The sequence below is a fragment of the Microtus pennsylvanicus genome, chromosome 6 (genome assembly GCF_037038515.1).
Source record: "Microtus pennsylvanicus isolate mMicPen1 chromosome 6, mMicPen1.hap1, whole genome shotgun sequence".
NCBI lineage: Eukaryota > Metazoa > Chordata > Mammalia > Rodentia > Cricetidae > Microtus > Microtus pennsylvanicus.
Window position 1 is genome coordinate 116,988,059 of NC_134584.1, and position 22,682 is coordinate 117,010,740.

Genomic DNA, 22,682 nt, shown 5'->3' on the forward strand with positions numbered 1-22,682 from the left:
TGTCTGCCGATCTCTCTGCTTCAACACAGATATGACCCATGGTCACGCAGGGAGGGATGGTCTTGTACCATAAACGGCAGGGATTTTAGAGGACCCTAAAACCTATGCTGTGCACAGTCAGATCTTCCCTGGAAGTAGCCACTGCCCCCTGAGATTGGTCTGTTAGGGATACAAGCCAAACGTCAGTTTGGGTCATTCCATATCAGTCTGAATTTCACTGTTTTATGCACATGCAATGTATGAGATGAACACGGGATCCTCTTTGAGATATCCAAGTTAGAGTTTCTAATCCAGCTAACGCTCTTCCCTGGCTCCAGCTAGGGTTCAAGGGCACAGAGACCAAACTTCAAACTTTGTGTCTTCTTGTCTCCCGACAGGGTCAGTTGGGGCAAAGGAAAGTAATGAATAGTTAATCCAAGAATCCACCTTTTCCCTTTTTTATTAGCATGTATTATATATGACAGTTTCATTATGACAGTCTCATACATGTATAAAGTGTAGCTTGATCATCTTCACCCCTCCCCATACCCTCTTTGGTCCCACTCCCATTGATTTCTTCCCTCTTCCCTCCTAGATTCCATTCTAAACCATCTCTCTCTGTCTCTGTCTGTCTGTCTGTCTGTCTGTGTCTCTGTGTCTGTTTCTCTCTGTCTCTCTCTGTCTCTCTGTGTGTGTGTCCCAATGAGTTTTATTAGGACTGCTCACAGGAGCACAGGGCAACTTAGCCACGACTATACCACTAGAGAAAGTCTCTCTCTCTCCCCGGAAACCGCCAGTGGCACTCAGTTCTTCTCCCTCCCATGGAAAAATGGTGACAGGCCCTATCTTGTGCAGTCTAGAAAAGGCAGTCATAGCTACCGTTAGTTCTGAGGACAGAGGTCATGTCACTCTTGGAAGACAGACTCCAAGGCTCCTCCCCTTCTTCCAGACTTTGTATTCTTTACACTGCTCTTGCGACTGAGTCCCCTGAGACTTGGAGGGGGTGATACAGATGTCCTGTCTATGGATGAGCATTCAACACTCACTTCTCCTAGGCACTTTGACCGGATATGAACTGCTGATCACTACAGAGAGAAACTTCTCTGATCCCAGCTAAGAGCAGCCCTAACCTATGGGTATAAACCTAAACCTATAGAAATCAGTTTTACGGGCACAACTTCTCTACCTAGCAGAATAACAGTAGTGGGCCCCACTTGGCTATATGACCTTTTTATGAGTTTCTGGACAGGTTTACAGCACCAGGAGCAATGCCCCTCCCATGGAGCAGGTCTCCAATCCAATTAGAAAGTAGTGGTTAGTCCCCTAATGGAATGCCACTATTGCACCAAAGGTCACACCCTGCCTGTCATTGGTATTGCAGTAGGCACGGTCTATAGCCGAGCTACTGTTCTCCTCCTGCAGTCTGCACAGAACCTTCTGGCACCATGAAATTTAGCAAGCAGTTCCAGCTTGTGCTGCAGTTAAAGAGTATGGTGCCTTCTGCAATAGGGCCTTACCATCTAGTTCTGGTGGTCAGCCGGGAGCATTGGCAACAGCCAACATTGTTTGGGAAACGTTAGGGGCATCCCTGACCAATAGTTCATAAGGAGGTAGCCCATCCCTGGCCATGGGGTTTAAAGAGTCATTGTTAAGGAGTAATTTGAAGACCCAGGAGTGGTAGCAAATAATGCAAAACATCTTTAAAAGCCTGCATCCTTGAAAACCTCCCCAGAGAGTAGGCTCACCTCCTGCGTGTAGCTTCTCTTCACACTGACAGAACCGTGGAAGGAGGGAGCCAGGTCAGAAGAGATAGCGCCAAGAGTAGGACCAGAATTCCGTCCCACAGAATAAACTCTGAGTCATGACCTCCAGACCTTCTACCGTGGCCGTGGTCTTTAAACCACTCTACCACCTCCTGTAGGTCAAACACCTGAGGCTCATAGCCTAGCTCTTTCTTGGCTTTCTCTAAGCTGAAGTAATGCGTGACACCCGTTTTATAAACCTCCGTTCGGGTGAGGAAAGGCTGGAAGTTGTACAACCTGCCCAGAATGAAGTGGGCTATCTCTATTAGGAAAGCAAGGCCGTAGATGAGGGTGAGGGGCAGGCGGGTGGATGGGAATGTGTAGCCTAGACCCTCAACCAGGGGCCGAAAAAATTCAAAGCTATTCACAGGTCTACCGTCTGAGATGAAGTAGGGCTGCCCAGAGGCAACATGGCCCTTATCAGCTCTCAGAGCCTCGGAGGCCAGGATGTGAGCTTGCACCAGGTTATCCACATGAACAAACTCAGCCAGGCTATCGGGATCCCCGTACACAAATCTGAACAGGCCCCTCTCGATGTAACTCACTACCCTGGGAAGGTGTCTTTGCTCTCCCGTCCCGTAGATGCCGGCTGGCCTTAGTGCACAGGTTCTGAGGACACCATTGCCTTGCTTGAAGGCCGAGCCATTGGCTTCCAGCACCTTCTTCTCTGCAATGGATTTGGTTCGGGAATAGTGATCTGGGTGCTGGTGAAGAGGCAGGTAGGGCAGAGATTCATCCCCGTTTCTGATGACTTGACCTCCGAAGATGACATTGAACGTGCTTGTGTAAACTAACCTGGGTACTCCTCTCTCCAGACAGGCCTGGAGGATGTTGTTGGTACCACCCACATTGACCTCTTCAATTAGGGTACTGTTCAGTTGCTCTCTCCCAGACATCCCATAAGAGGCGACGTGAAACACACACGCAATCTCATTGTCCTGGAAGGCTGTCTCCACGTCTGAGAGGCAGCGGATGTCTCCACGGACGAACGTGATCCCCTCTGGAAGGTTCTGGGCAGGTTGGCTGATGTCAAACAGAACCACACGGAGTCCTCTCTGGTTCAGAGCACAGCCGAGGCTGAGGCGAGAAAGATCAGGGTTAGGTCAGGCCACCCTCCATCTGTGTCTAGGGAAAGAGTACGAAATAACTTGCCAGTAAGGTAGAAAATCTTGTTAACTTATCCTGAGTCACTTACCTTGTGTATTCATTGCTACAGGTCTCATTTAAATTTTGAAAACAAAACAAAAAAGCAGGAATCCTCTCAACGATGTAAATGACAATGACGTCATTGACAATGACAATGTCACAGGTGACAGAATGCCTGCTGTGGTGTAAAAGTGAACCATCTCCCACGGAGTCTTTGGTCCCCAGCTAGTGATGCTGTTTTGGAAGTTTATAGACCCTTAAGGGTTGGAGCCTTGCTGGAGGAAGTGGGCCACCAGAGGGCAGGCCTTGAGAATGATAGACAGACCCAGCTTCCTGTTGGCTTTCTGCTTTTGGGTTTCAGGGGCACAGTCTCACATTCCTCTTTGCGTGTCTTTCCCGCATGGGGCTGTACCCCATTAAACCACAAGTTGCGCTAAACTTTCCTCCCTTAAACTGCTTCTTGTTGGGTATCTGGTCACAGTGATGAGGAAAGAAATGAATACGGCTTTTTTTTAAAAAATATCTTTGGTGAAATGAATAATCATCAGGCCCCAGTTTACAGGTTTTAAAAACGATTTTTCTTTAGGTGGAATAAACCTGTGCTTTTCAAGTTTCAAGTCTGAGCAGGGAGCACCGGAGTTAACTTTCGGTTTAGCACTATACCAACATGTCAAAGTCCGCGAGAATTGAAAACTATCCAGTCAAATAGTTCCGCGATGATATTTTGTAGGTGAACTTACCGAAAGCCAAAATATCCGCTTCCTCCCGTTATGAGTACAGTTTCCTCTGGGTACCTTAGGGAGTCCATACCAGACGGCAAAGGGACAATGGGACCTGCAGGAAGATGCCACAACGTTCTGATCCTGTTTAAACACGTTTCTCCTTTATTCTGAGCTAACAAGAAGAGAAAGGTGACTGACCTGCTCCTCAGTGGTATCACGCGTACCCAGCGTGTGGGAATCTCTGGTGACTTAGCCAGCACCGAGAAACCCAAGCCAAACGACAGGATATACCCATGCAGGATACACTTTGAGACACGTGGCTCCAGTCACACCTGCGCTACTTTAGCTACTTCCTCCCCCTCCCCCCGCCCCTTTGCTTTTTGGCTTCCAATTCTTCCCCATGTAATATAAACATAGACATGTCTTCCTTGCCTACTTGACAAAGTGAGTGTTAAACAGAGTGTGGGTGCTTTCAAAATCATGAACCCCTTTCGAACAAAAGGCATTACTCTTGATTTCTGGAACGGATCAGGGCCTTTGGAAAGAATTCACTTAAAACTGGTTGAGAAAAGGATTTCTTCCTGACACCAGAAAACCCAAGATAGAGCTCTGCAGAAATCTCCGGCATCTTCAGTATTCTCTGTTTGAGGTTGGTTTATTAACTCCGTACTTAAAAACAGAGAGAAAAATTCCTTCCTGTATCTAATCACACCCTCCACCCTGGCCATCTTTCAGACTCATCAAGGGAGAGCGCTCAGTGCATTTGACAGGGTGGGAACCTTGCTTCTGTCTCCCTCCTTATCTGTTTACTCTCCCGCAGATTCATCTCAAGGCCCAGGACTACTTCCTTTCTAGAACGTAACAACAGAAATGGGCTAGCCGTCTCATTCCACATAGGCGAGAAATGGACCTAGGGGTGCACATGTCTCCTAAGGCATGGGAACAACACAGTCTTCTTTCCCCACTTTCTTCCCCTCCTTCCCTCCCTCTCTCAGTGGGGAGATATTTGGGTATGGTTAGACAGGTGGTCTACAAGTAACCAAGAGTTCAACCACCGCCCCTTCCCAGCCAGGTGCCCATTCGTGACGTTGACCACTGTATATGCAGATGGTTTTGAACAACAAAGAACACGATCCAGATGGTAGTGGAACAGCGTGGGCTGGGCTGACACAGGAAGAAGGGCACATGCGCAAAGAGCTGTGTGGCATCAGCATGAGCACACAGGTCAAAATAATAATACTAACGACACAAAGTTGTAGGTAGCAGCTGGGGATACCGGGCAGGTGCCTTAGCCTTGAGATGGTTTTGTGAGCTTGGCTGAGACGCTTTGCTTTCTCTAAACCTTACTTTCCTGTAAGCTGTGTGCTGTTGTATTTCAGGATGTCTTCATGCTTCTAGAAGAGCAACAGCATATAGCAGAGAGAATGAGGACGAAGAGAGACAAGCTGTGGCACTCACCACTAGTGTCACACAGTTCACTGGGCACTTTATGAGCACATGAACTACTAAAAAAATGCAACATTATCGCCCTGTGTGCCAGTCGAGAGTAAATAACTCTCCCATGCACACCCAATGGATAGTTGACACCGTGAGCCCATACTCTTAATCTTAACCCCTGAAACACGGACTTTGAGGGAAGAGAACGGTGTCTAGGTTCTCTTTAGTTATATGACTTTAGATCAGTAAATCACTCTGAGCCTGTGCCTTCATCTAAAAAGTTGAGCTGAGGACAAGCTCACAAGTTTATAAAGACAAGATGGGATAATACAGACAGAATACCCCAAACACATCACATGGGGCATGGTCACCCCATAGATGTCATTTCTTGTTTCCTTTCTTCCTAGCTCTGATGTGTGTCCATGCAGTATTTCTGTCCAGTCATGATTAGAGCTCTCAAGACACAGGGTTATAGAGGGCAACATGTCCTAGAAATCTGTGCTACGTGTCTCTAGCCAGTGAGGCTAACAGGATCACTCATGGAAAGCAATCACAATTATAGATAAGGCTCCCCAACCGAGGCAAGAACCATTCAGAGATCTGGGCAAAACAGTGTGGAGGACGGCGGCTGGGTTCCAAGAAGCAAGTGCCACCGTTATGCTACAAGAAAATTCATGAAGACCATACATGAATGAGCACCTCTTTAATGTATCAAAGGTGACCTTATAACAGTATGTGCCTAAGAACTTTAAATCTTTGAAGAAAGAAATTGAAGAAGATGCCAGAAAATGGCAAGATCTCTTATGCTCTTGGGTAGGTAGAATTAACATAGTAAAAAATGGCAATCTTGCCAAAAGCAATCTACAGATTCAATGCAATGCCCATCAAAATCCCTGCAAAATTCTTCACAGACCACAAAAGAACAATACTCAACTTCATATGGAAAAAGCAAAAAACTTAGGATAGCCAAAACAATTCTGTACAATAAAGGAACTTGTGGAGGCATCATAATTCCTGACTTCAAACTCTACTACAGAGCTACAGTACTGAAAACAGCCTGGTATTAGCATAAAAACAGACAGGAGGACCAATGGAACCAAATCAAAGACAAGGATATCAATCCACACATCTCTGAACACCTGAATTTTGACAAAGAAGCAAAAAATATAAAATGGAAAAAAGAAAGCATATTCAACAAATGGTGCTGGTATAACTGGATATCAACATGTAGAAGAACGAAAACAGATCCACATCTATTGCCATGCACAAAACTCAAGTCCATATGGATCAAAGACCTTAACAGAAAACCAATCACACTGAACCTCATAGAAGAGAAAGTGGGAAGTACACTTGAATACATTGTCACAGGAGACCACTTCCTAAATATAACCCCGGTAGTACAGACACCAAGAGAAACAATTAATAAATGGAATCTCCTGAAACTGAGACACTTCTGTAAAGCAAAGGACATGGCCAACAAGACAAAACAGCATCCTACAGAATGGCAAAAGATCTTCACTAACCCCACATCGGACAAAGGACTGATCTCCAAAAAAATACACAAAGAACTCAAGAAATTGGTTTTCAAAAGACCAGATAATCCAATAAAAAATGGGGTACAGACCTAAACAGAGAACTCTCAACAGAGGAATCTAAAATGACTGAAAGACACTTGAGGAAATGTTCAACAACCTTAGCCAACAGAGAAATTCAAATCAAAACGACTCTGAGATTCTATCTTACACCTGTAAGATTGGCCAAGATCAAAAACACTGATAACAACTTGTCCTGGAGAGAATGTGGGGTAAAGGGAACACTCCTGCATTGCTGGTGGGAATGCAAACTGGTATAGCCCCTTTGGATATCAGTATGGCGATTTCTCAGAAAAATTAGGAAACAACCTACCTCAAGACCCAGTAATACCACTTTTGGGTATATACACAAAGGATGCTCAATCATACCACAAGGACATGTGCTCAACTATGTTCATAGCAGCTTTGTTTGTCATAGCCAGAACCTGGAAATAAACTAAATGACCCTCAACTAAAGAATGGATAAGGAAAATGTGGTACATTTACACAATGGAGTATTATACAGTGGAAAAAGAATGACATCTTGAAGTTTGCAGGCAAATGGATGGATCTAGAAATTATACTGAGTGAGATAACCCAAATCCAGAAAAATCTAGAAAGACAATTATAATATGTACCCACTTATAAGTGACTTTTAGACATAAAGCCAAAAAAAAAAGCGCCTACAATTCACAATCCTAGAGAACCTAGACAACAAAGAGGACCCTAAGAGAGACATACATGGATCTAATCGACATGGGAAGTAGAGAAAGACAAGATCTGCTGAGTAAATTGGGAGCATGGGGATCATGGGAGAGGGTAGAAGTGGAGGGGAGAGAATGGAGGGGAGCTAAGAATAATATATAGCTCAATAAAAACAATTAATTTTTTTAAAAAATAAAAAAGATAAACAAAAACAAAACAAAAAGTTTATTTTTAAAAAAAAATGTGTATGTGTGTGCACACACATATACACATATATGTATTTGTTTATTTCTCTCTCTCTATATATATATTTATTTGTATGAGAGTTTTGCCTGTATGTATTCATGTGTATCATGTGCATGAAGTACCTGTGGGGACTAGAAGAAGGTGTCAAATGCCCTTGAACAGGAGTGAAGACCGTTGTAAGCAGCCATGTGGGTGCTAGGACTGAAATCTGGGTAGCCCTCTGGAAGAGCAGTCAGTGCCCTTAACCACGGAGCCATTTTATCTTTTGCAACACTTGGGTCAGAGCACAGCTCTCACACACGCAAGGCGCATGCTCTACCACCAAGCCACAGCCCCGTCTTGTTTTCTGAGAACAGAATGCTCACGCTTGGCAGTGCCCATGACAGCGAGTGTTACCAATTCTGCTGTGCACCACCATTCCATGACTTTAGCCCTCCTGCTGGGGACGACTGACTGGTGTGTCCAGACTTTCGACCTTCACCTCCATCACCTGTCTCATCGGTCCACTCTTCTCCCATAGACTTTGCACTTGAGTCACGTGGATCGTCTCTTCTTCCCGGCAACACGCCGGGCTCTCAGGTGCACCCTGTTCTCAGCACAGTGTGATACATGGCTCTTGCGGGTCCCGGCCGAGGTGTAGCTTCCTCAGCAGTAAGACCTTCCTCAGAGAGGCTTCTGCTCACTCGTCTCGGCTCACCTTGCCCTACAGTTGCTCTGTATGGCGCCTTTTTCATGGCATGTCTCACGGCTCACTGTGTACCTTTAAACTGTCCCACTCCTCCTAGGATGAAAATTCTACAAGAATCAGGTCCTTCCTTTCCACTGGGGCATTCCTTCACGGAACCCAGAAATGGGCAGATTCCCGATAAATATTCACTCAACTTCTGGATGATTCTTAACAACACAAAACGACCAGTTTAGCAAAACTGTGACAGACTCAAATGAGCAGGGCTCCGAGGTGTCGAGTAGCTATTGTTGTCCATGCTGTTAAATGCTTCTTTTAACTTCCTAAAACATGCTGAGTTCAGAACGAGACAGATGCCAGGCTCAGGGATATCGGGCCCTGGCACTGTGGCACTTACAATGGGAACATAGGCCTGCTAACATCCAAAGAACGCTCTCAGGAGAGCTGTATTCGGGCTCATAGCTGCTATAGGAGTGTAACGCTGTGTGGCCAGTTGGCTCAGCATCATAGCATTGAGATGCCAGGGCTGGGAGGTGGACTAAAGCAGATCTTGGGGCTCTCGAGTCAGCCTGCCTAGCCTAACCGAAGAGCTCTAGATCCTGGCAAGAGAGTCTGCCTTAAACGTCAGTGTGAATGGTACCTGAAGGATGACATCCAAGGGTCTCCAGACAGACAGGCAGATGGCAGGCAGACAGGCAAGTAGGTCTCTCTCTCTCTCTCTCTCTCTCTCTCTCTCTCTCTCTCTCTCTCTCTTTCACACACACACACACACACACACACACACACACACACACACACACACACACTGACTACTAACAAGACGCCCGATCACAGAGTTTGAATTGTTTTAAATATCCCCACAAGAAAACCACTGTGAGGAATCCCAAACATGGATAAGGCCTCTTAGAGTCCAATTAAAAACTTGTGACAGAAATATCTGGAGTTGTTCTTTGCTTTTATAACCACACATTCCAGTTCAGTCAGAAGCCCAGGGGTCAGGAATGTCCAGTCATGAGTGCCTCGGAAACTTGCCAGGCCTATTGATGGTACCCTCATTATCTTTCTGCGAGTTTCAGAGAGCTCTGAAGCAAGGATCTGCTGAACTGACCTATGGGAGGACCCAAAGAGAAAGGTTAATGAAATTCCTAATTTAGCAAGACAAACAACCCCAGAAATAAAGCTTGCCCTCCAGGTTGAGAAAATCTTCTGAGGCCTGGAGCCACAAGGGGCACCCTAGCGAGTGACCTCATGCATAACAACAAAAAGACCATTAAAAAAAAGAGGTTGGAAATGTGAGCTTTGCTACTTAAATGTGGAGATCATCAGAACCCCAACACCCACAGAAAAGCCAGGCACAGTTGAGCGTGTCTGCAAGCCCAGTGATGGAAGGCAAGAGACAGGCGGATCTAGACAGTGGCCAGCTAGTCTAGCTGGAAATCGAACCCCACATTCAGTAAGAGACTATGTCCCAAAATAGCAGCGTGGAGAGTAGTGGACTCTAGGTGTCCACATGCACAGGAGTGAACACACTCACATACACACACATGCAATACACCCAAACACGCGTGCATCTGCCACAATAGACATTACCTCACATTACAGAGAGAGGGGGGAGGGGGAAAACGGAGGGGGAAAGGGAGAGAATAAAACATCAGGAAAATCAGTCTATAGAAGCCCCAGGAAATTCTCCTGAGGGCTAAGGCAGGAGGAGGAAGCCTATGCAGTATCTCTCCATCCGTTTGCCCATTTCCAGATACTAGAGCTTCTGTTTTATTATTTAGTTTCCCTCTGACTCCTCCTGGGGTCACACTGGATGACTGCACCTGCTCGGAGGCTCTTCCAAAACGGAGCTTTGCTCAGTAATTGCTTTTCTGTTGGGATGGGGGAGGCAGCATCTGACCCGAGCTGTCATTTTCTCAGAAACAGGTTAAAGTTAAGCACATGATTAAGGGGAGAAAAAGGAATCTTAATTGCAAGGAGGAGAAAGAAAGAAGTTTCAAATCTGCCTGACCTCTTGATAATGCTAAGGCGAAGCCGGGGTAACAGTTGGACATCTCACAGGGGAGTTCGAGGCAGAAAGTAATGAAATATGACCGGGAGTGCTTTAGATTCACAAAGACCTAATTAAGTCTAAGGATCAGTAATAAAAACCTAAGATTATGCACACCGCTCCTCCAGCCCTGTGGTTCAAAGCCGGCATGCCGCTCAACCCCTGGCATCACGGCTCAATGCAGATGCAATTAGCATTTGGCCAAGGGCTCTAAAGCGGCAAGAGTTTAAGATGCCCTCATGCTAGAGGTGGCCTTTTGTTTTTGTAGTGCTGGGGAGGGGACCCAGGGCCTTGTATGCAGGCAAATACTCAACCACTGAACCAAGTTGCCTAAGGAACTTAGTTAACAGCAGCTGGGTTGGAGCCATGACTCAGTAAGTAGGTGGAGGCATACCTAGCAAGGTTATCTGGGTTCCCTCCCTGCGTACTGTATAAAGAGGGCACGGCAGTGCAAACCTGTAATCCCAGTTCTGTGGCGGTAGAGCTAAGAGATTCAGGCAAAAGAGGTTAAAGCCAGTCTGTTAAAAACAAATAAACAAACAACCCCCCCCCAAAAAAAACTGTTTTCATAGAGCTAAAGCACCCACCTGTTATCCCAGCACTGGAGAGCCAGAGGCAGGGGTATCACCACTTCAGGTTCGTCCCTGGCTATAGAGATGACTGTGTCTCAAAAAATTCCTGGGCTCAAGAGACTGTGCCTCAAAAAGTGTAACACCGCCCCAATTCATTATAAGGGAAATTAAAACACTTCCAGGGGGTGCGACCTTATAATTAGGTGTCTTTGATTTTTAAAAAAGTACTCATCAGAAGGAAATGTCCTTATAGTCCTGGGTCCTGGGAAACACGTGAGATGACAGGGCTTATGAGCTGGTGCTGTCTGTGTCCCATGAGAAGTGTGAAAAGGATGTATTTGTGGCTACTCTAATGTGATATGGATGAAGATGTAGCTGTCAGTGAAAGAGAGGTGAGGCGTAGACTCTAAAGGTCAGGACACATAGCACCGCATGCTGGCGGGCAGGCGGGCATCACCTGATGTGGGTCAGTTCTTCTGGTCCAGCCGCCCACCCACACTTCCCTTACCTAGATATCTCTTACACAAAAAGCCCTCGTAACTCTTTCTATTGCTGCCCTAAAGGAATGAAATGGAGTGTCTTTTATTTGGATGCGTTTCTGCATGTGGAGGTCTGAGCTCACCCTTACCTGTTGTTTCTCGGGAGCCATCCCTCCACCCTCCTCCTCTGCTTCTTTACTTTTTATTATTTTTAAAAAAGGGACATGATGGTGCATGCCTGTGAGTTTCTGCCACCTATGTGCAGGTGCCGGTGGACCTCCTGCATCTGGAGTTACAGGGGTTGCGAACCACCAGATGTAGGTTCTGGGCACTGAACCCAGGTCCTCTGGGAAGAGGAGTATGTGCCCTTAACTGCTGAGCCATCTCCAGCCCCAGTCCTCCCCCCATGTTTTTTAGACAGGATCTCTCACTGGCTGGACTTAGTGATTTGGCTTGGCTGGCTACCCAGTGAGCCCCAAGAATCCATCTGTCTCCATCTCCCCAGGACTAGGATTTCACATACATGCCACCATGGCTAGCATCCGTCTGAGGGATCAAACACAGGTCTTTATGCTTGCATGACAGGCATTTTTTGGCAAGTGCCTTACTGATTGAGCCATCTTCCCATCCCCCAAACCATTTTATAATTGCTATTACCGATCTGCTTTTTAAATTACCGTGGAAACCCTATGTGAATATAGACTCCTTCTCTAGAACCATCTTTAGGGATGAGGAGAATCTGGAAGACTGGAGACCAGTAATCTAGACTGAGTGAGCACACCCCACAGCTTTTCAAATAGCCTTCGTCCTCTCGGCTACTCTCCTGCCTCCTTCCATCCCGAAGTCAGCATGGCTGCTACTCTGTTCTACCACAGTGGTGTTTCCTGCCATTTTGTGAGCTCTTATCATGCCAGGCACTCACTGTATTACAACTTGCTTATAAATTTTGTTACTGAGCGCCCATCACTGCCCTAAAGAGACAGTACTAATTAGCAGGCACCATTTTGCAGATGAGTAAACTGAGGCCCGGAGACAGAATGATTAACTCCAAGTTCCATAGGTGGTGCGTGGATACAGGTATATCCACTGGGCCCAAGGACCGTCCGACTCCATCGCTCATGGCTCAACCCCAGCAGCCCCAGGGGGATGGGCAGAGTCCATGACCTGGAGCAATGGGTATAAAGTTCACGTTAATCTGAACTGTGTGTGATTTCACAACCAGCACCTTCTGCAATGGTTCAGGAGGCCAAAGGAGAAGCTGCCTCAACTCCTCCCAGGCAGTGGGATGCGCGACACACAGCATTAAAGTTCTGATTCTGGGAATCATAGGTCCTGGATTTAGATCTGCCATCAGCTGCTTGAGGGACCCTGAATCCTAGTTTCCTCCTCCCTACAATGCAAATCACAGTAACTATGGCTACACGCTTTGTTTAGTACAGGCCAGGGCTTTTAAAGGCATACCACTGATGCTCCGGTGCAGTCCTGAGGCTGCAATTAGACTCATCTGATTCCCAGAGATAAGGAAAACAGTTCTGATACCATACTCACAAATCCAGAGCTTGAATCAGTCCCGCCGACGCTGACCTCAATGCATAGGGCCCAGCGTTGGTGCTGGGACAAGCCCTGCCCACTTCATCCTTCCAGCGGTCCCTTCTGCATATGACTCACATGCCTGGCTTAGCACATACCTAATATGTCTCTTCTTATAACAATAAATCTTTGTAATTGGAACCTCAGTTTGCCACTGTAACTGGGAAATCCAGATCACTTGTCACAAAGAGCTAGTGTCTCCCCCATCCAAGTGATGTGAAAGAAAGCCTTGACTTGATTCTGGCTCGGTACCCATGGGAGGCTCTCTGCATGGGGCCTACTGTCTGTAAAATTAGACCAAAAAGCTGAGAAGGAGACCTGTGTCTAAGAACTTGACATTCTAGATGGCTCAGCTGCATGAGCACCTGAGAAACAGAGAAGATCATGTCCCTGCCATCTAGGTCGGTGCTACTCACAACCATATCCCTGAGATGTCACTTGTCACCTTCAGCAGGCACCGGTCATTCTCAGCTGCCACTTGTCACCCTCCACCACCAGCTGTCACCTGCAAGTACTGCTTGTAACTCTCAAATGCCACCTGTCACCCTCAACTGTCACCTTCAGCTTCAGTCACCCTCGGCTGGCTGCCACCTGTTACCCAGCAGTCTCCTGTCATGAGCCCAGTCAAAGTCCATTTAGGACTGCCCTGCCACACCAGAAGAGGGTGACCACAGCCCTTGCGACCCCGGTTCACTCACAGAGGCAGACGACAGCGTGACCTGTAGAAGCAGGACAGACGAGAGAGCCAACTCAGCCTCTGGTGCCTTGTTGTCCCTGGCTCTGGAGAAAAAGCTGTCAAACTGGCTCCTGAAGACACTTCCGGGTTTATCTAGGAAACCCGGAGGTCCAGGCTTCTCTATGATGAGCCTGCTGATCCTTATCTGTGCAGCTGCGGCTGTGCAAATCTTCCTGATTTCCCAGCCAGTGTGCTCCAGAGTCCTTCAAGAGGGTCATCTAAACTCCTCTCCCTACCTCCACTTCTGCTTCCAGGCTTTCACCTCTTTGTGTACCCCCACTAACGAGTGTAGGCTGATGAAAGACGGGGTTCGGCTCAGTCAGTCTGTTTCCTTGGGGGGGGGGATGAAAAGATGGGTGGAAAGGTGACTAGATAGATGTGTGGATGCATGGATAAATGCAGAAATGGATCCATGGGTGGGTCGGTGGATAATTGGGTGTGTAGATGGGTGGATATATGAATGGGTGAACGGGTACGTGGGTGGACAGAAGGAGAGGTGGGCGGATGGATGTGGAGGTAAACAGGTGCATGGCTGAGTGGGCGGGTTGGCGGAGAGGTGCGTGTATGGATAGATGGGTGAGTAAACGCGTGGATGGATGTGTGGGTGAATGGGTTGATGGAAACCTGTGTAGGAAATGAATGGGTGATGGATGAAGGTCTGTAAGCAACCGAACAGTCACTCTGCAAGTATCTTTACAAATATTTTATTTTATCGGCACGACTGTTTGGCCCTTTGTGTTTGTGCACCACATGCCTGCCTGGTGCCCCAAGAAGTCAAAAGAAGACCTCAGATCTCCTAGAACTGAAGTTATAGGGAGTTGTGGGCCACCATGTAGGTGCTGGAAACAGACCCTGGGTCCTCTGCAAGAACAAGAAGTATTTTTCACCACCAAGCCATCTCTCCAGCCCCTTCTCACACTCTTTTAAAATCTGTTTTCTCTGAGCTTTGGTATCTATCTGTGCATATATTTGGCTGTGTCCCTGATCTTCTAGTTTTCCAGCGCCACATACTATGGCCCTTGATGGTTTAACGAAGCAGGACAGACCTTCGCTCCTGAAGGACTTAGAGGACGCATGGAAAGAAAGTTTTCTCCCTGTTAGGAATCCCTTATGCCTTCTCATTAGGGCTGTGGGCTTATGGAAAGCAGCAAGTCTGCACACCTATCCCACAGAGACTCTTGCCTTATATGGGACCCAGGTCCCAGGGTTTCATTTTGGTAATTGGAAGGATGGAAATTTTGACTTCAAGTGTCTTTCTTTCTTTCTTTCTTTCTTTCTTTCTTTCTTTCTTTCTTGGGGGTTGGCTTTTTATCTAGTGGGTTGTGGAAAGGGAAAGGGGGAAGAGAAGAGCAGAGAGAAAGGCAGAGAGAGAGAGAAATGGGGGGGGAGAAGTGGGGAGAAGGGACAGAGGCAGAAGCCGCCTCTTCGGGAGAGAGAGGGAAAAGCTCAAGTGCTTTTCTCATCAACAGAACTGGTCCCCCACGTGGACTCAAAGGGGCTCGCATGAATTACACCATCACTTCTTATTTCTTCCTTAAGAGTAACGCATAAAGACACGAGGTAAACTCGAGCCCTAGGATGCAAAAATGAATGGAGGCCTAATGAAGAAAGCCAAGATGCTGACGGGAACCCGGCTTTCCTGGATGACTGGTCTCCGCTGCGATCTGACTATGGGCCTCAGGAGATGGAGACAGGGTTGTACTCAGTGGTCCACAGGAACAACTTTTCTGTGACTCCTTGGGATGTACAAAATAGAAGATGAAGGATGCTCAGGGCTGGGAGCCCAGCTATGTACTCTCGAGACCAGCAGCCATGGAAGAGAGGCCCCCCTGGGAGTGTAGCATAGAAGATTGTTTTCCTATGTGCAATCCCAGGATCCTCCAGGGGATGCCCAAATTTCCTGTGTGGATAAACATGAAAAAAATGTTATATTAAATGTTAATATTCTTCTGTCCCTGAGGACTCTTAAAATATAAACATTTACATCTGAAAGGAAAATTATGAACTTTATAATTACTCCCTGAGTTCTCACTGCTCGTTAGTAGATGTTTAGCCTGAACAGGAAATCGGAGCCAGAAATAACCAGAGAAAGAAACTGACCTTATTTGGGTTTCCATGCCAATCGTCCTTTTGTTTTGCTTGCCCTATTAATACATCTAGATCATGGCGCCTTTCAGAAAGACCCCATTTTTGGCAGGCTTCCTTAGAGCTTTATATTATTTAATATGCTGAGAATCATGTTCACACTTATTAGTTCATCAGATTCTCACAACCTCTCATAGTCAAGCTCTGGGGTGGGGAATAGGAGAAGGCAATTCCAAGGGAGCATCTTAAGTCTAACAAGGGCGATTTTTAGGATTCCAGAGAGGGCTTGACAACCGTATGTGTCCAGTAGGCCTCGCCAGCTTCCGTAATATCCCCCAAACCTTGGTGGCTTTGTGCAATAAAAATGTATGTCTTCCTCTCATCACCATCCAATTCAGCTTGCGTGGAAGGAGAGAGTGCTCTTGTGCCCCGTAGTCATTCACGGAGCCAGGCTTTCTTCACCTGCTATGCTTTCCTTCTCAGCACGTGGCCTCCAAAGTCATCGTAGAAGGGGAAGTACAAGCGAGGCTTTCCCAAATCCTACTTAAAAAAATCTCAGAATTCTTCAATCCCTTCCCTGCTCTTAGCTCACTCTTAAAATTTGTGAAATGAACAAACAAATGTCATGCATTTAGTTGTCAGTGTTCAAATCCCCAAGCGGGTGAGATGTTTTTTTGATCGTTGTAGGCTTAATCAACACCCCAAGATCTCACTTCTCAAAGTTTGGAGCAATATTATCAACATCATGCAGAACCTTGTGAGAAATATTGGGCCTGAGCTGTGACTGACTCTAGACCTTAGCAAAATTCCCCCCTCCAAAAACTCCCAGACACAATTCAGGTTGGAAAGCTCTGTCCTGGAAGTGCTGTGACGTAGTACCACAAGGACTCTCGGAGCTGGGGAGCGAGGTCTATGCAATGGTCACACACAGGCTGTGAAGATGGCTTGGCGGGTAAGATCGTTTACTATGTAAATCTAAGTGTGAATCCTCAGAAGAACTTTTGGTTGAACATTACTGTGCTTGCTGTGACCCCAGCATTGGGGGGACAGAGACACGGGGATCCCAAGAGCTAGCTGGACAGACTACTGAGCCAAAAGGTGGAGCTTCTGCTTCAGTGAGAGACCCTGTCCCAAGTCAGCAAGCGTGTATCCACACACTCATGGGCACGCACTACACACACAAGCTTGCAGGAATGCATGTATGCACGCCTGTGTGCACTCAAACACAAATAAAAAATAAGCCTTAAAAATAGTCACCCTCCCTCCCCTTGGAAATCAATCAAGTTAAGTAACTTGGCCAGACATAGAAATCATGAAGGGCAGGGCTGGGATCGAAAGTCACAGTCTCAGGCTCTGACTCCCTGGGCTCAGCATCCTGTGCTCTCTGCTTCTCTCTCTCTCTTTTGGATGAATGTATTTGCTCACACCAAAAAGGAAAAAATTAAAAGAAGGGAAACAAATAGACAAAAGTCAAGCAACATTTAAATGGTGGTTAACAATTTCGAGAATTAATTTGTTTTAGGAAAAGAAATAAGCATTTATTACTTACAGTGCATTTGATAAAATGATTTCCCCAGTACATATTAAAGAACTCTCCAAGTGACTTAATGAGTGTTTATATTTCATTTATTCAGCAATTAAGCATCTTCACATTCTTTTATGAGCATTTATAGCACTTATTAAGAATTATCAAGCATCCTATCTGGGTCAATGGTTTTTCTTTTTCCTTTAAAAAACTTTGCAATATCTTATTGGAATGGTTGCCTTTCTCAGTACAAATTAAATGACGTGTTTAAATAGTGCTGATTAAAACTTCATGTTGTAAGATTAGCTCAGTTCTCAATACCCCACCAGAGAAGTTTCTTTTTGCAGCGGATGACAGTTACTACAGAGACTCACAGAGAATCAGTAGCTGTGGAGTGCTTGGCCCTAAATGAGGACAGCTATATCACGCCCCTACCCGAGGCACAGGGAACATCACACAAGGGGCGGGGCCAGAAAGATGGTAAAAGCCAGAGGTTGGGAAGGACTGTAGGAAAACAGCGTCTTCTGGACGTGACTCATGAACTCACTGCAGCCATGGTGGGCTCTGGTGTATGATTTTGCGGGGAGCCTGAGTATTCAGATCACCGCCTCTTCCTCAGAATAAACCTGATTGCTTCCAGATGTTCTTCAGGGCAACACTTACCAACACTTTCCTGACAGAATCAGCCCTTTACAGATGTTTTCTCCCAGGGCCATGCGTCTGTTTGGAGATGGCGGTTTTCAAATAGACGGCTGTGACTAGCTGAGAGTTGTCACAGTCAGTCTTACACAGAAGAGGCCACTTGAAGTAATGAGCATGTGTGCATGTTTGCACGCAAGTGCGGTGTTCGCACACCCGCGCATGCAGGCGCATGCACATGAGCACAGGGACCATAGGAGGACACTGAGGTTTCCACTCTATATCCTTGCACCTCATTACTTTTAGGCAGGGTCTTGCGCTGCCCTGGGAATCATGCTGGCAGCCAGTAAGCCCCAGGGATCTCCGGACTCCATCGCCTCCCACCCCTTCTTGCAGTGTGTGCAGCCCTCCTGATCTCTTTACGAGGATGCTCAGGGTCTGGGCTCAGGCCTTCATGCTTACATTTTAAACTTCTCAGCAGAATGGAAAGAAATCCAGATTAGAAGCACGGGCTTTGTAGCCAGGGCTGAGGAGACCTGGATCCTGGCTGAGACGAGGCAGTGCCTGCCTCCCCACAGATGTCAAAACTTAGATGTGGAGAGCTAGGTTCAGTGGCCCAGGCCTGCAAACCCAGAACGTGGGAGGCTGATGCAGGAAGAGAGAGTCTGAGGCTTTATCCTGTCCCAAAACAAAAGATTAAGTGCTTTCCTTTCACAGGAATCTTCATAGCAGCATGGTTCTTAGCAGCTCCACACTGGAACTATTCGGCATGTTTAGTGATTGACAAGCAAATACCCGAACATGTCATGTTCAGTTAATGGGATACATTCCCGCCACAAGAGGCAATGAAATAGCAATGCATGCTACAGCATAGATGGGCCATAAAAACACAACACTTGTGTCCTCATTAGTTAGTTTAAGAGGCCAGACACAGAAACTACTTACCTTCTGCGTGATTTCACTTGTAGAATTTGCCAGAATAGACAAACCCATTGAGATAGAAAGCACATGAGTGGTTTTGTTTTGTTTTGTTTTTTTTTTTTTGGAGGGGGAGTGACTGCTGGTGAGTACAGCGTTTCTTTCTAGAGTGATGAGATGTAATTGTGGTTACATAATTTTGTGACTATGAGTCATTGGATTGAACACACGGAGTGAATAGATTGTGTAATACGCAAATTATACATCAATAACACTGTCATAAAAGTATTACGCCAATCTCATTCTAATTTCAAGGCTGATTGAGTGGAAGAGAGTCAGGATGGCCTATCACCTTGGCCACACCCACCCACAGAAGTACAGCAAAGGTGCTAAAATCAATGTGGGAAAGAGGGTAGAAGCCAATAAGCTTAATTCTCCTGTTCCACTGTCTTGGCATTCATGACTCTGCCCCCGTGCTGGGCTGCTGGAAAGAGAAAGCTGGGGCTGAGATGGGGAAGGTGTAGGCGAAGTAAGGTCAGGTCATGGACTCAGGGCGAGGAAGGTAGAGCGTGTGGTAAAATGCTCTAGAAGGAGCTACTAGCCAGCGCTTCCAAGCTTCTGGTGGCTCCAGGATTCAGACTATGGCAGCATGCCTAATCTCTGCCTCTACCTCTAAGTTGCCTTGGCTCTGTGTCTATCTAGGTCTTATTTATTGATTGATTGATTGATTGATTGATTGATTGTGTATACAATATTCTGTCTGTGTGTGTGTGTGCAGGCCAGAAGAGGGCACCAGACCTCATTACAGATGGTTGTGAGCCACCATGTGGTTGCCGGGAATTGAACTCAGGACCTTTGGAAGAGCAGGCAATGCTCTTTAACCACTGAGCCATCTCTCCAGCCCCTCTAGGTCTTTTCTTTAGATTCTTTATTATTATCATCTTTATTTTATGTGCATGAGTGTTTTGCTTACTTGCATGCATGTGTGCTATACACAGGCAGTACCCACAGAGGCCAGAAGAAGGAATTAGAGATCAGATCCCCTGGAACTAGAGTCAGAGATGCTTGTAAGTCACCATGCAGGTTTTGGGAACCAAACCTCGGTCCTCTGAAAGAGCAATGCATGTTCTTAATATCTGAGCCATCTCGTCTGATGCTCTTTAGATCCTTATGAAGAAACATGTCATTGGGTTGGAGGCACACTAATCCAAGAAGAAGCCCTCCAGACCCCTAATTATATCTGCATGGTCCTCTTTATCTAGTAAGGCTGTAGTCATGGCTCCTGGCCTGGGAAACGGGTGTAAATTTTTCATTTACGTTACAGCAATCTGACGATGCTGTGTTCATCTCCCTCATGAGCTCCATTCCAACGCCTAAGAAACAAAGGTTGGAGAAACGCGGCACCCTTGATTTTGCACCCACAAATTCTGTTTTTCAGACAGATGAGGGAGATTGAATTTCATACTGAACCCAGGGTGTAGAGGAGACAGTGGCAGGTGGAGATGTAAAAACACACCAGACATCTTGGGACTTGAACCAGAGAATCCTGGGGTTGGGAACTGAATCAATCTTGGATCCCAAAGCAGAGGAGGCTTCATCTGATAATCTGAATTATGAAGAGATAAAATAGGATCGCACCACACATTCTATTTTGGAATATGATTTTCTTGCTTTAAAAATATGGCGAACATTTCTCAAGTCATTAAGTATTCTTCAAGAATGGGATTTTTAATGGCCGCATAGCAGTCCATCAAATAAAAGCACCGTTGTTTATGTAGAAAACCTTTATGGTAATCCACTGGGACTGCTTTTACATTATACACACGATAAATACCACTGAAATGAATGACATTTGTTATAAATCATCATGCATGTCTTTGGTTATTGTCAAATGAGCTCATTTTAAATAACCATGAACCACGAATCGACGTTTTGTGATAGCAATTTCCACTCGCTGTTTTCTTTAGGAACGAAAACTTCTCCTTCAAGCAGAGGGGGAGAAAAGGGATGAAAAGTTCTGGGAACATCTGGCTTATGGTCCGATACAGTTTTGATATTTAGTGGCGCTCCCAGATTTTGAAACGTCTTATCGCGAATCATCTCAGGCCAGGCTTCATCTTCCTTCTGGAGACACAGGCGAGAATACCCCATGCTGTGACCCACAGACTGGCCCCTATCCCTTAGAGAAGCAGAAACAGAGGAGAGAGAGAGAGAGAGAGAGAGAGAGAGAGAGAGAGAGAGAGAGAGAGAGAGAGAGAGAGAGAGAGAGAATTCACCAGGAATTAATACAATGATCCAATGAATAGATATTCTGATGCACTGACTACCCTGGTAACCAGAAACTGTAAATGCCATGACTCTGCATTCCAGTCAGGGACTTGAGACCCTCACCTGGCAAAGCAAAGTCATGTTATACGACTAACACCAGCTTGTGAACGCTTCCCATGTTGGCCATGCTTGTTTGGTAAGAGTTTATTTATGGGCCTTCCCTCCTGGATGGACTGTAGGTTCCCTGGGAGCGGAGAGCATATTTCTTTTATTTCCCTTGCATTCTTAATTCAGTCCTTGGGGCTGAGAGATGGCACGGGGCATGCACACTGTCAGTGAATGCTGGGCTTCACACATGTCCTACTTAAACACTTAGAAAAGCCCGTGGAAGGGGCTGAGGGTCTAACTCGGTGGTAGGCTCAGAGCCCCTGGTCCCCTTCAGGTGCCATAAGAAATCAAAGCAAACAAAATCTTTGGAAGCTACGTATCTTCGAATTCCTCCAAGACCTGGTGCTGAAAGGGAGAGCCGGGATTAATCCTAGTATCCTATAATTTCAAAGTTTTCATTTTAACACAAACAAAATACCTTACAAGGACAGGAAGTGAATTTTATCACAAGGGGCTTTAAAAATGCTTAAAGATGTTCATTCTGGAAAAGATAGACAGTCATTAGGATTGAGCCTCTTGTAGTTTGGTAAACAAGGACAGGGAAGTGGTTCAGTGGGTAAAGTGTTGGCTGGAAGTCCTAGCTTGCTTTTTGGTTGCTGTGACGAACATCCTGACCAAAAGAAACAGGAGGGGGAAAGGATTTATCTGATTTACAGCTTACAGGCCACGATCTGAGGGAAGCCATGCCAGGAATTCAAGGCAGTCACCTGGAGGCAAGGAACTGAAGCAGAGACCCTGGAGGAACGCCAGTTACTGTCTTGCTTCCTGTGGCTTACTCAGGTAGCTTTCTTTACTGTGCAGCCCAGGCTCCCCTGCCCGGAGGCAGCACTGCCCATAGTGGTCTGGGCCCTCCCATACAAGTCACCAGTGGAGAAAATGTCCCCTCCGAGGAGCCCACAGGCCAATCTGATAAAGGGAGTTCCTCAATGAGCGTCTCTCTTCCCAGGCATTCCCTAGGTTTGTGTCAGTCTGACCAGAAATAATCACAACACAGTTCAATCCTGAGAGCCTGAATTTGGGTCCCCAGGAGCCACATGAAGCCAGATGTGGTGTCTCACATCCAGAAGCCCAGTTCTTCTGCTAAGAGACAGGAAGTGGAGATTCCTGGAAGTTCATGAGCCAGCTTGCCTGCAGTACACATCAGATGAATGACAAACAGGTGGTGTTTTAGACAAGGTGAAGGCAGGACCCTACACTAGAAGTTGTGCTCTGACTCTTAGTAGCTTATATGTGCCAACACTTACATACATGAACACACAGGCACCATGCACATATACACATGTACACACACGCCTTATTCCCACACACCCACACGTACATAAATATATACATGTGCATGCATATATACATACAAACATA

General features: G+C 46.3%; 1 protein-coding gene across 2 annotated transcripts; it reads right to left on the bottom strand.

The window, feature by feature from the left end:
* Positions 1-422: 422 nt before the first annotated feature.
* Sdr42e1 (short chain dehydrogenase/reductase family 42E, member 1) lies at positions 423-13,805 on the bottom strand. Of its 2 annotated transcripts, none has more exons than XM_075977422.1 (3): positions 13,683-13,805; positions 3,668-3,761; positions 423-2,858 (listed from the first exon to the last, which is right to left on the bottom strand). In XM_075977422.1, exons 2-3 carry the CDS (start codon positions 3,733-3,735, stop codon positions 1,745-1,747), a joined length of 1,182 nt encoding a protein of 393 aa, XP_075833537.1. In that variant the 5' UTR covers positions 3,736-3,761; positions 13,683-13,805; the 3' UTR covers positions 423-1,744. The 2 variants fall into 2 exon arrangements, with proteins under 2 accessions (XP_075833537.1, XP_075833538.1); XM_075977423.1 differs by lacking the exon at positions 13,683-13,805 and adding an exon at positions 12,943-13,064.
* Positions 13,806-22,682: the final 8,877 nt, after the last annotated feature.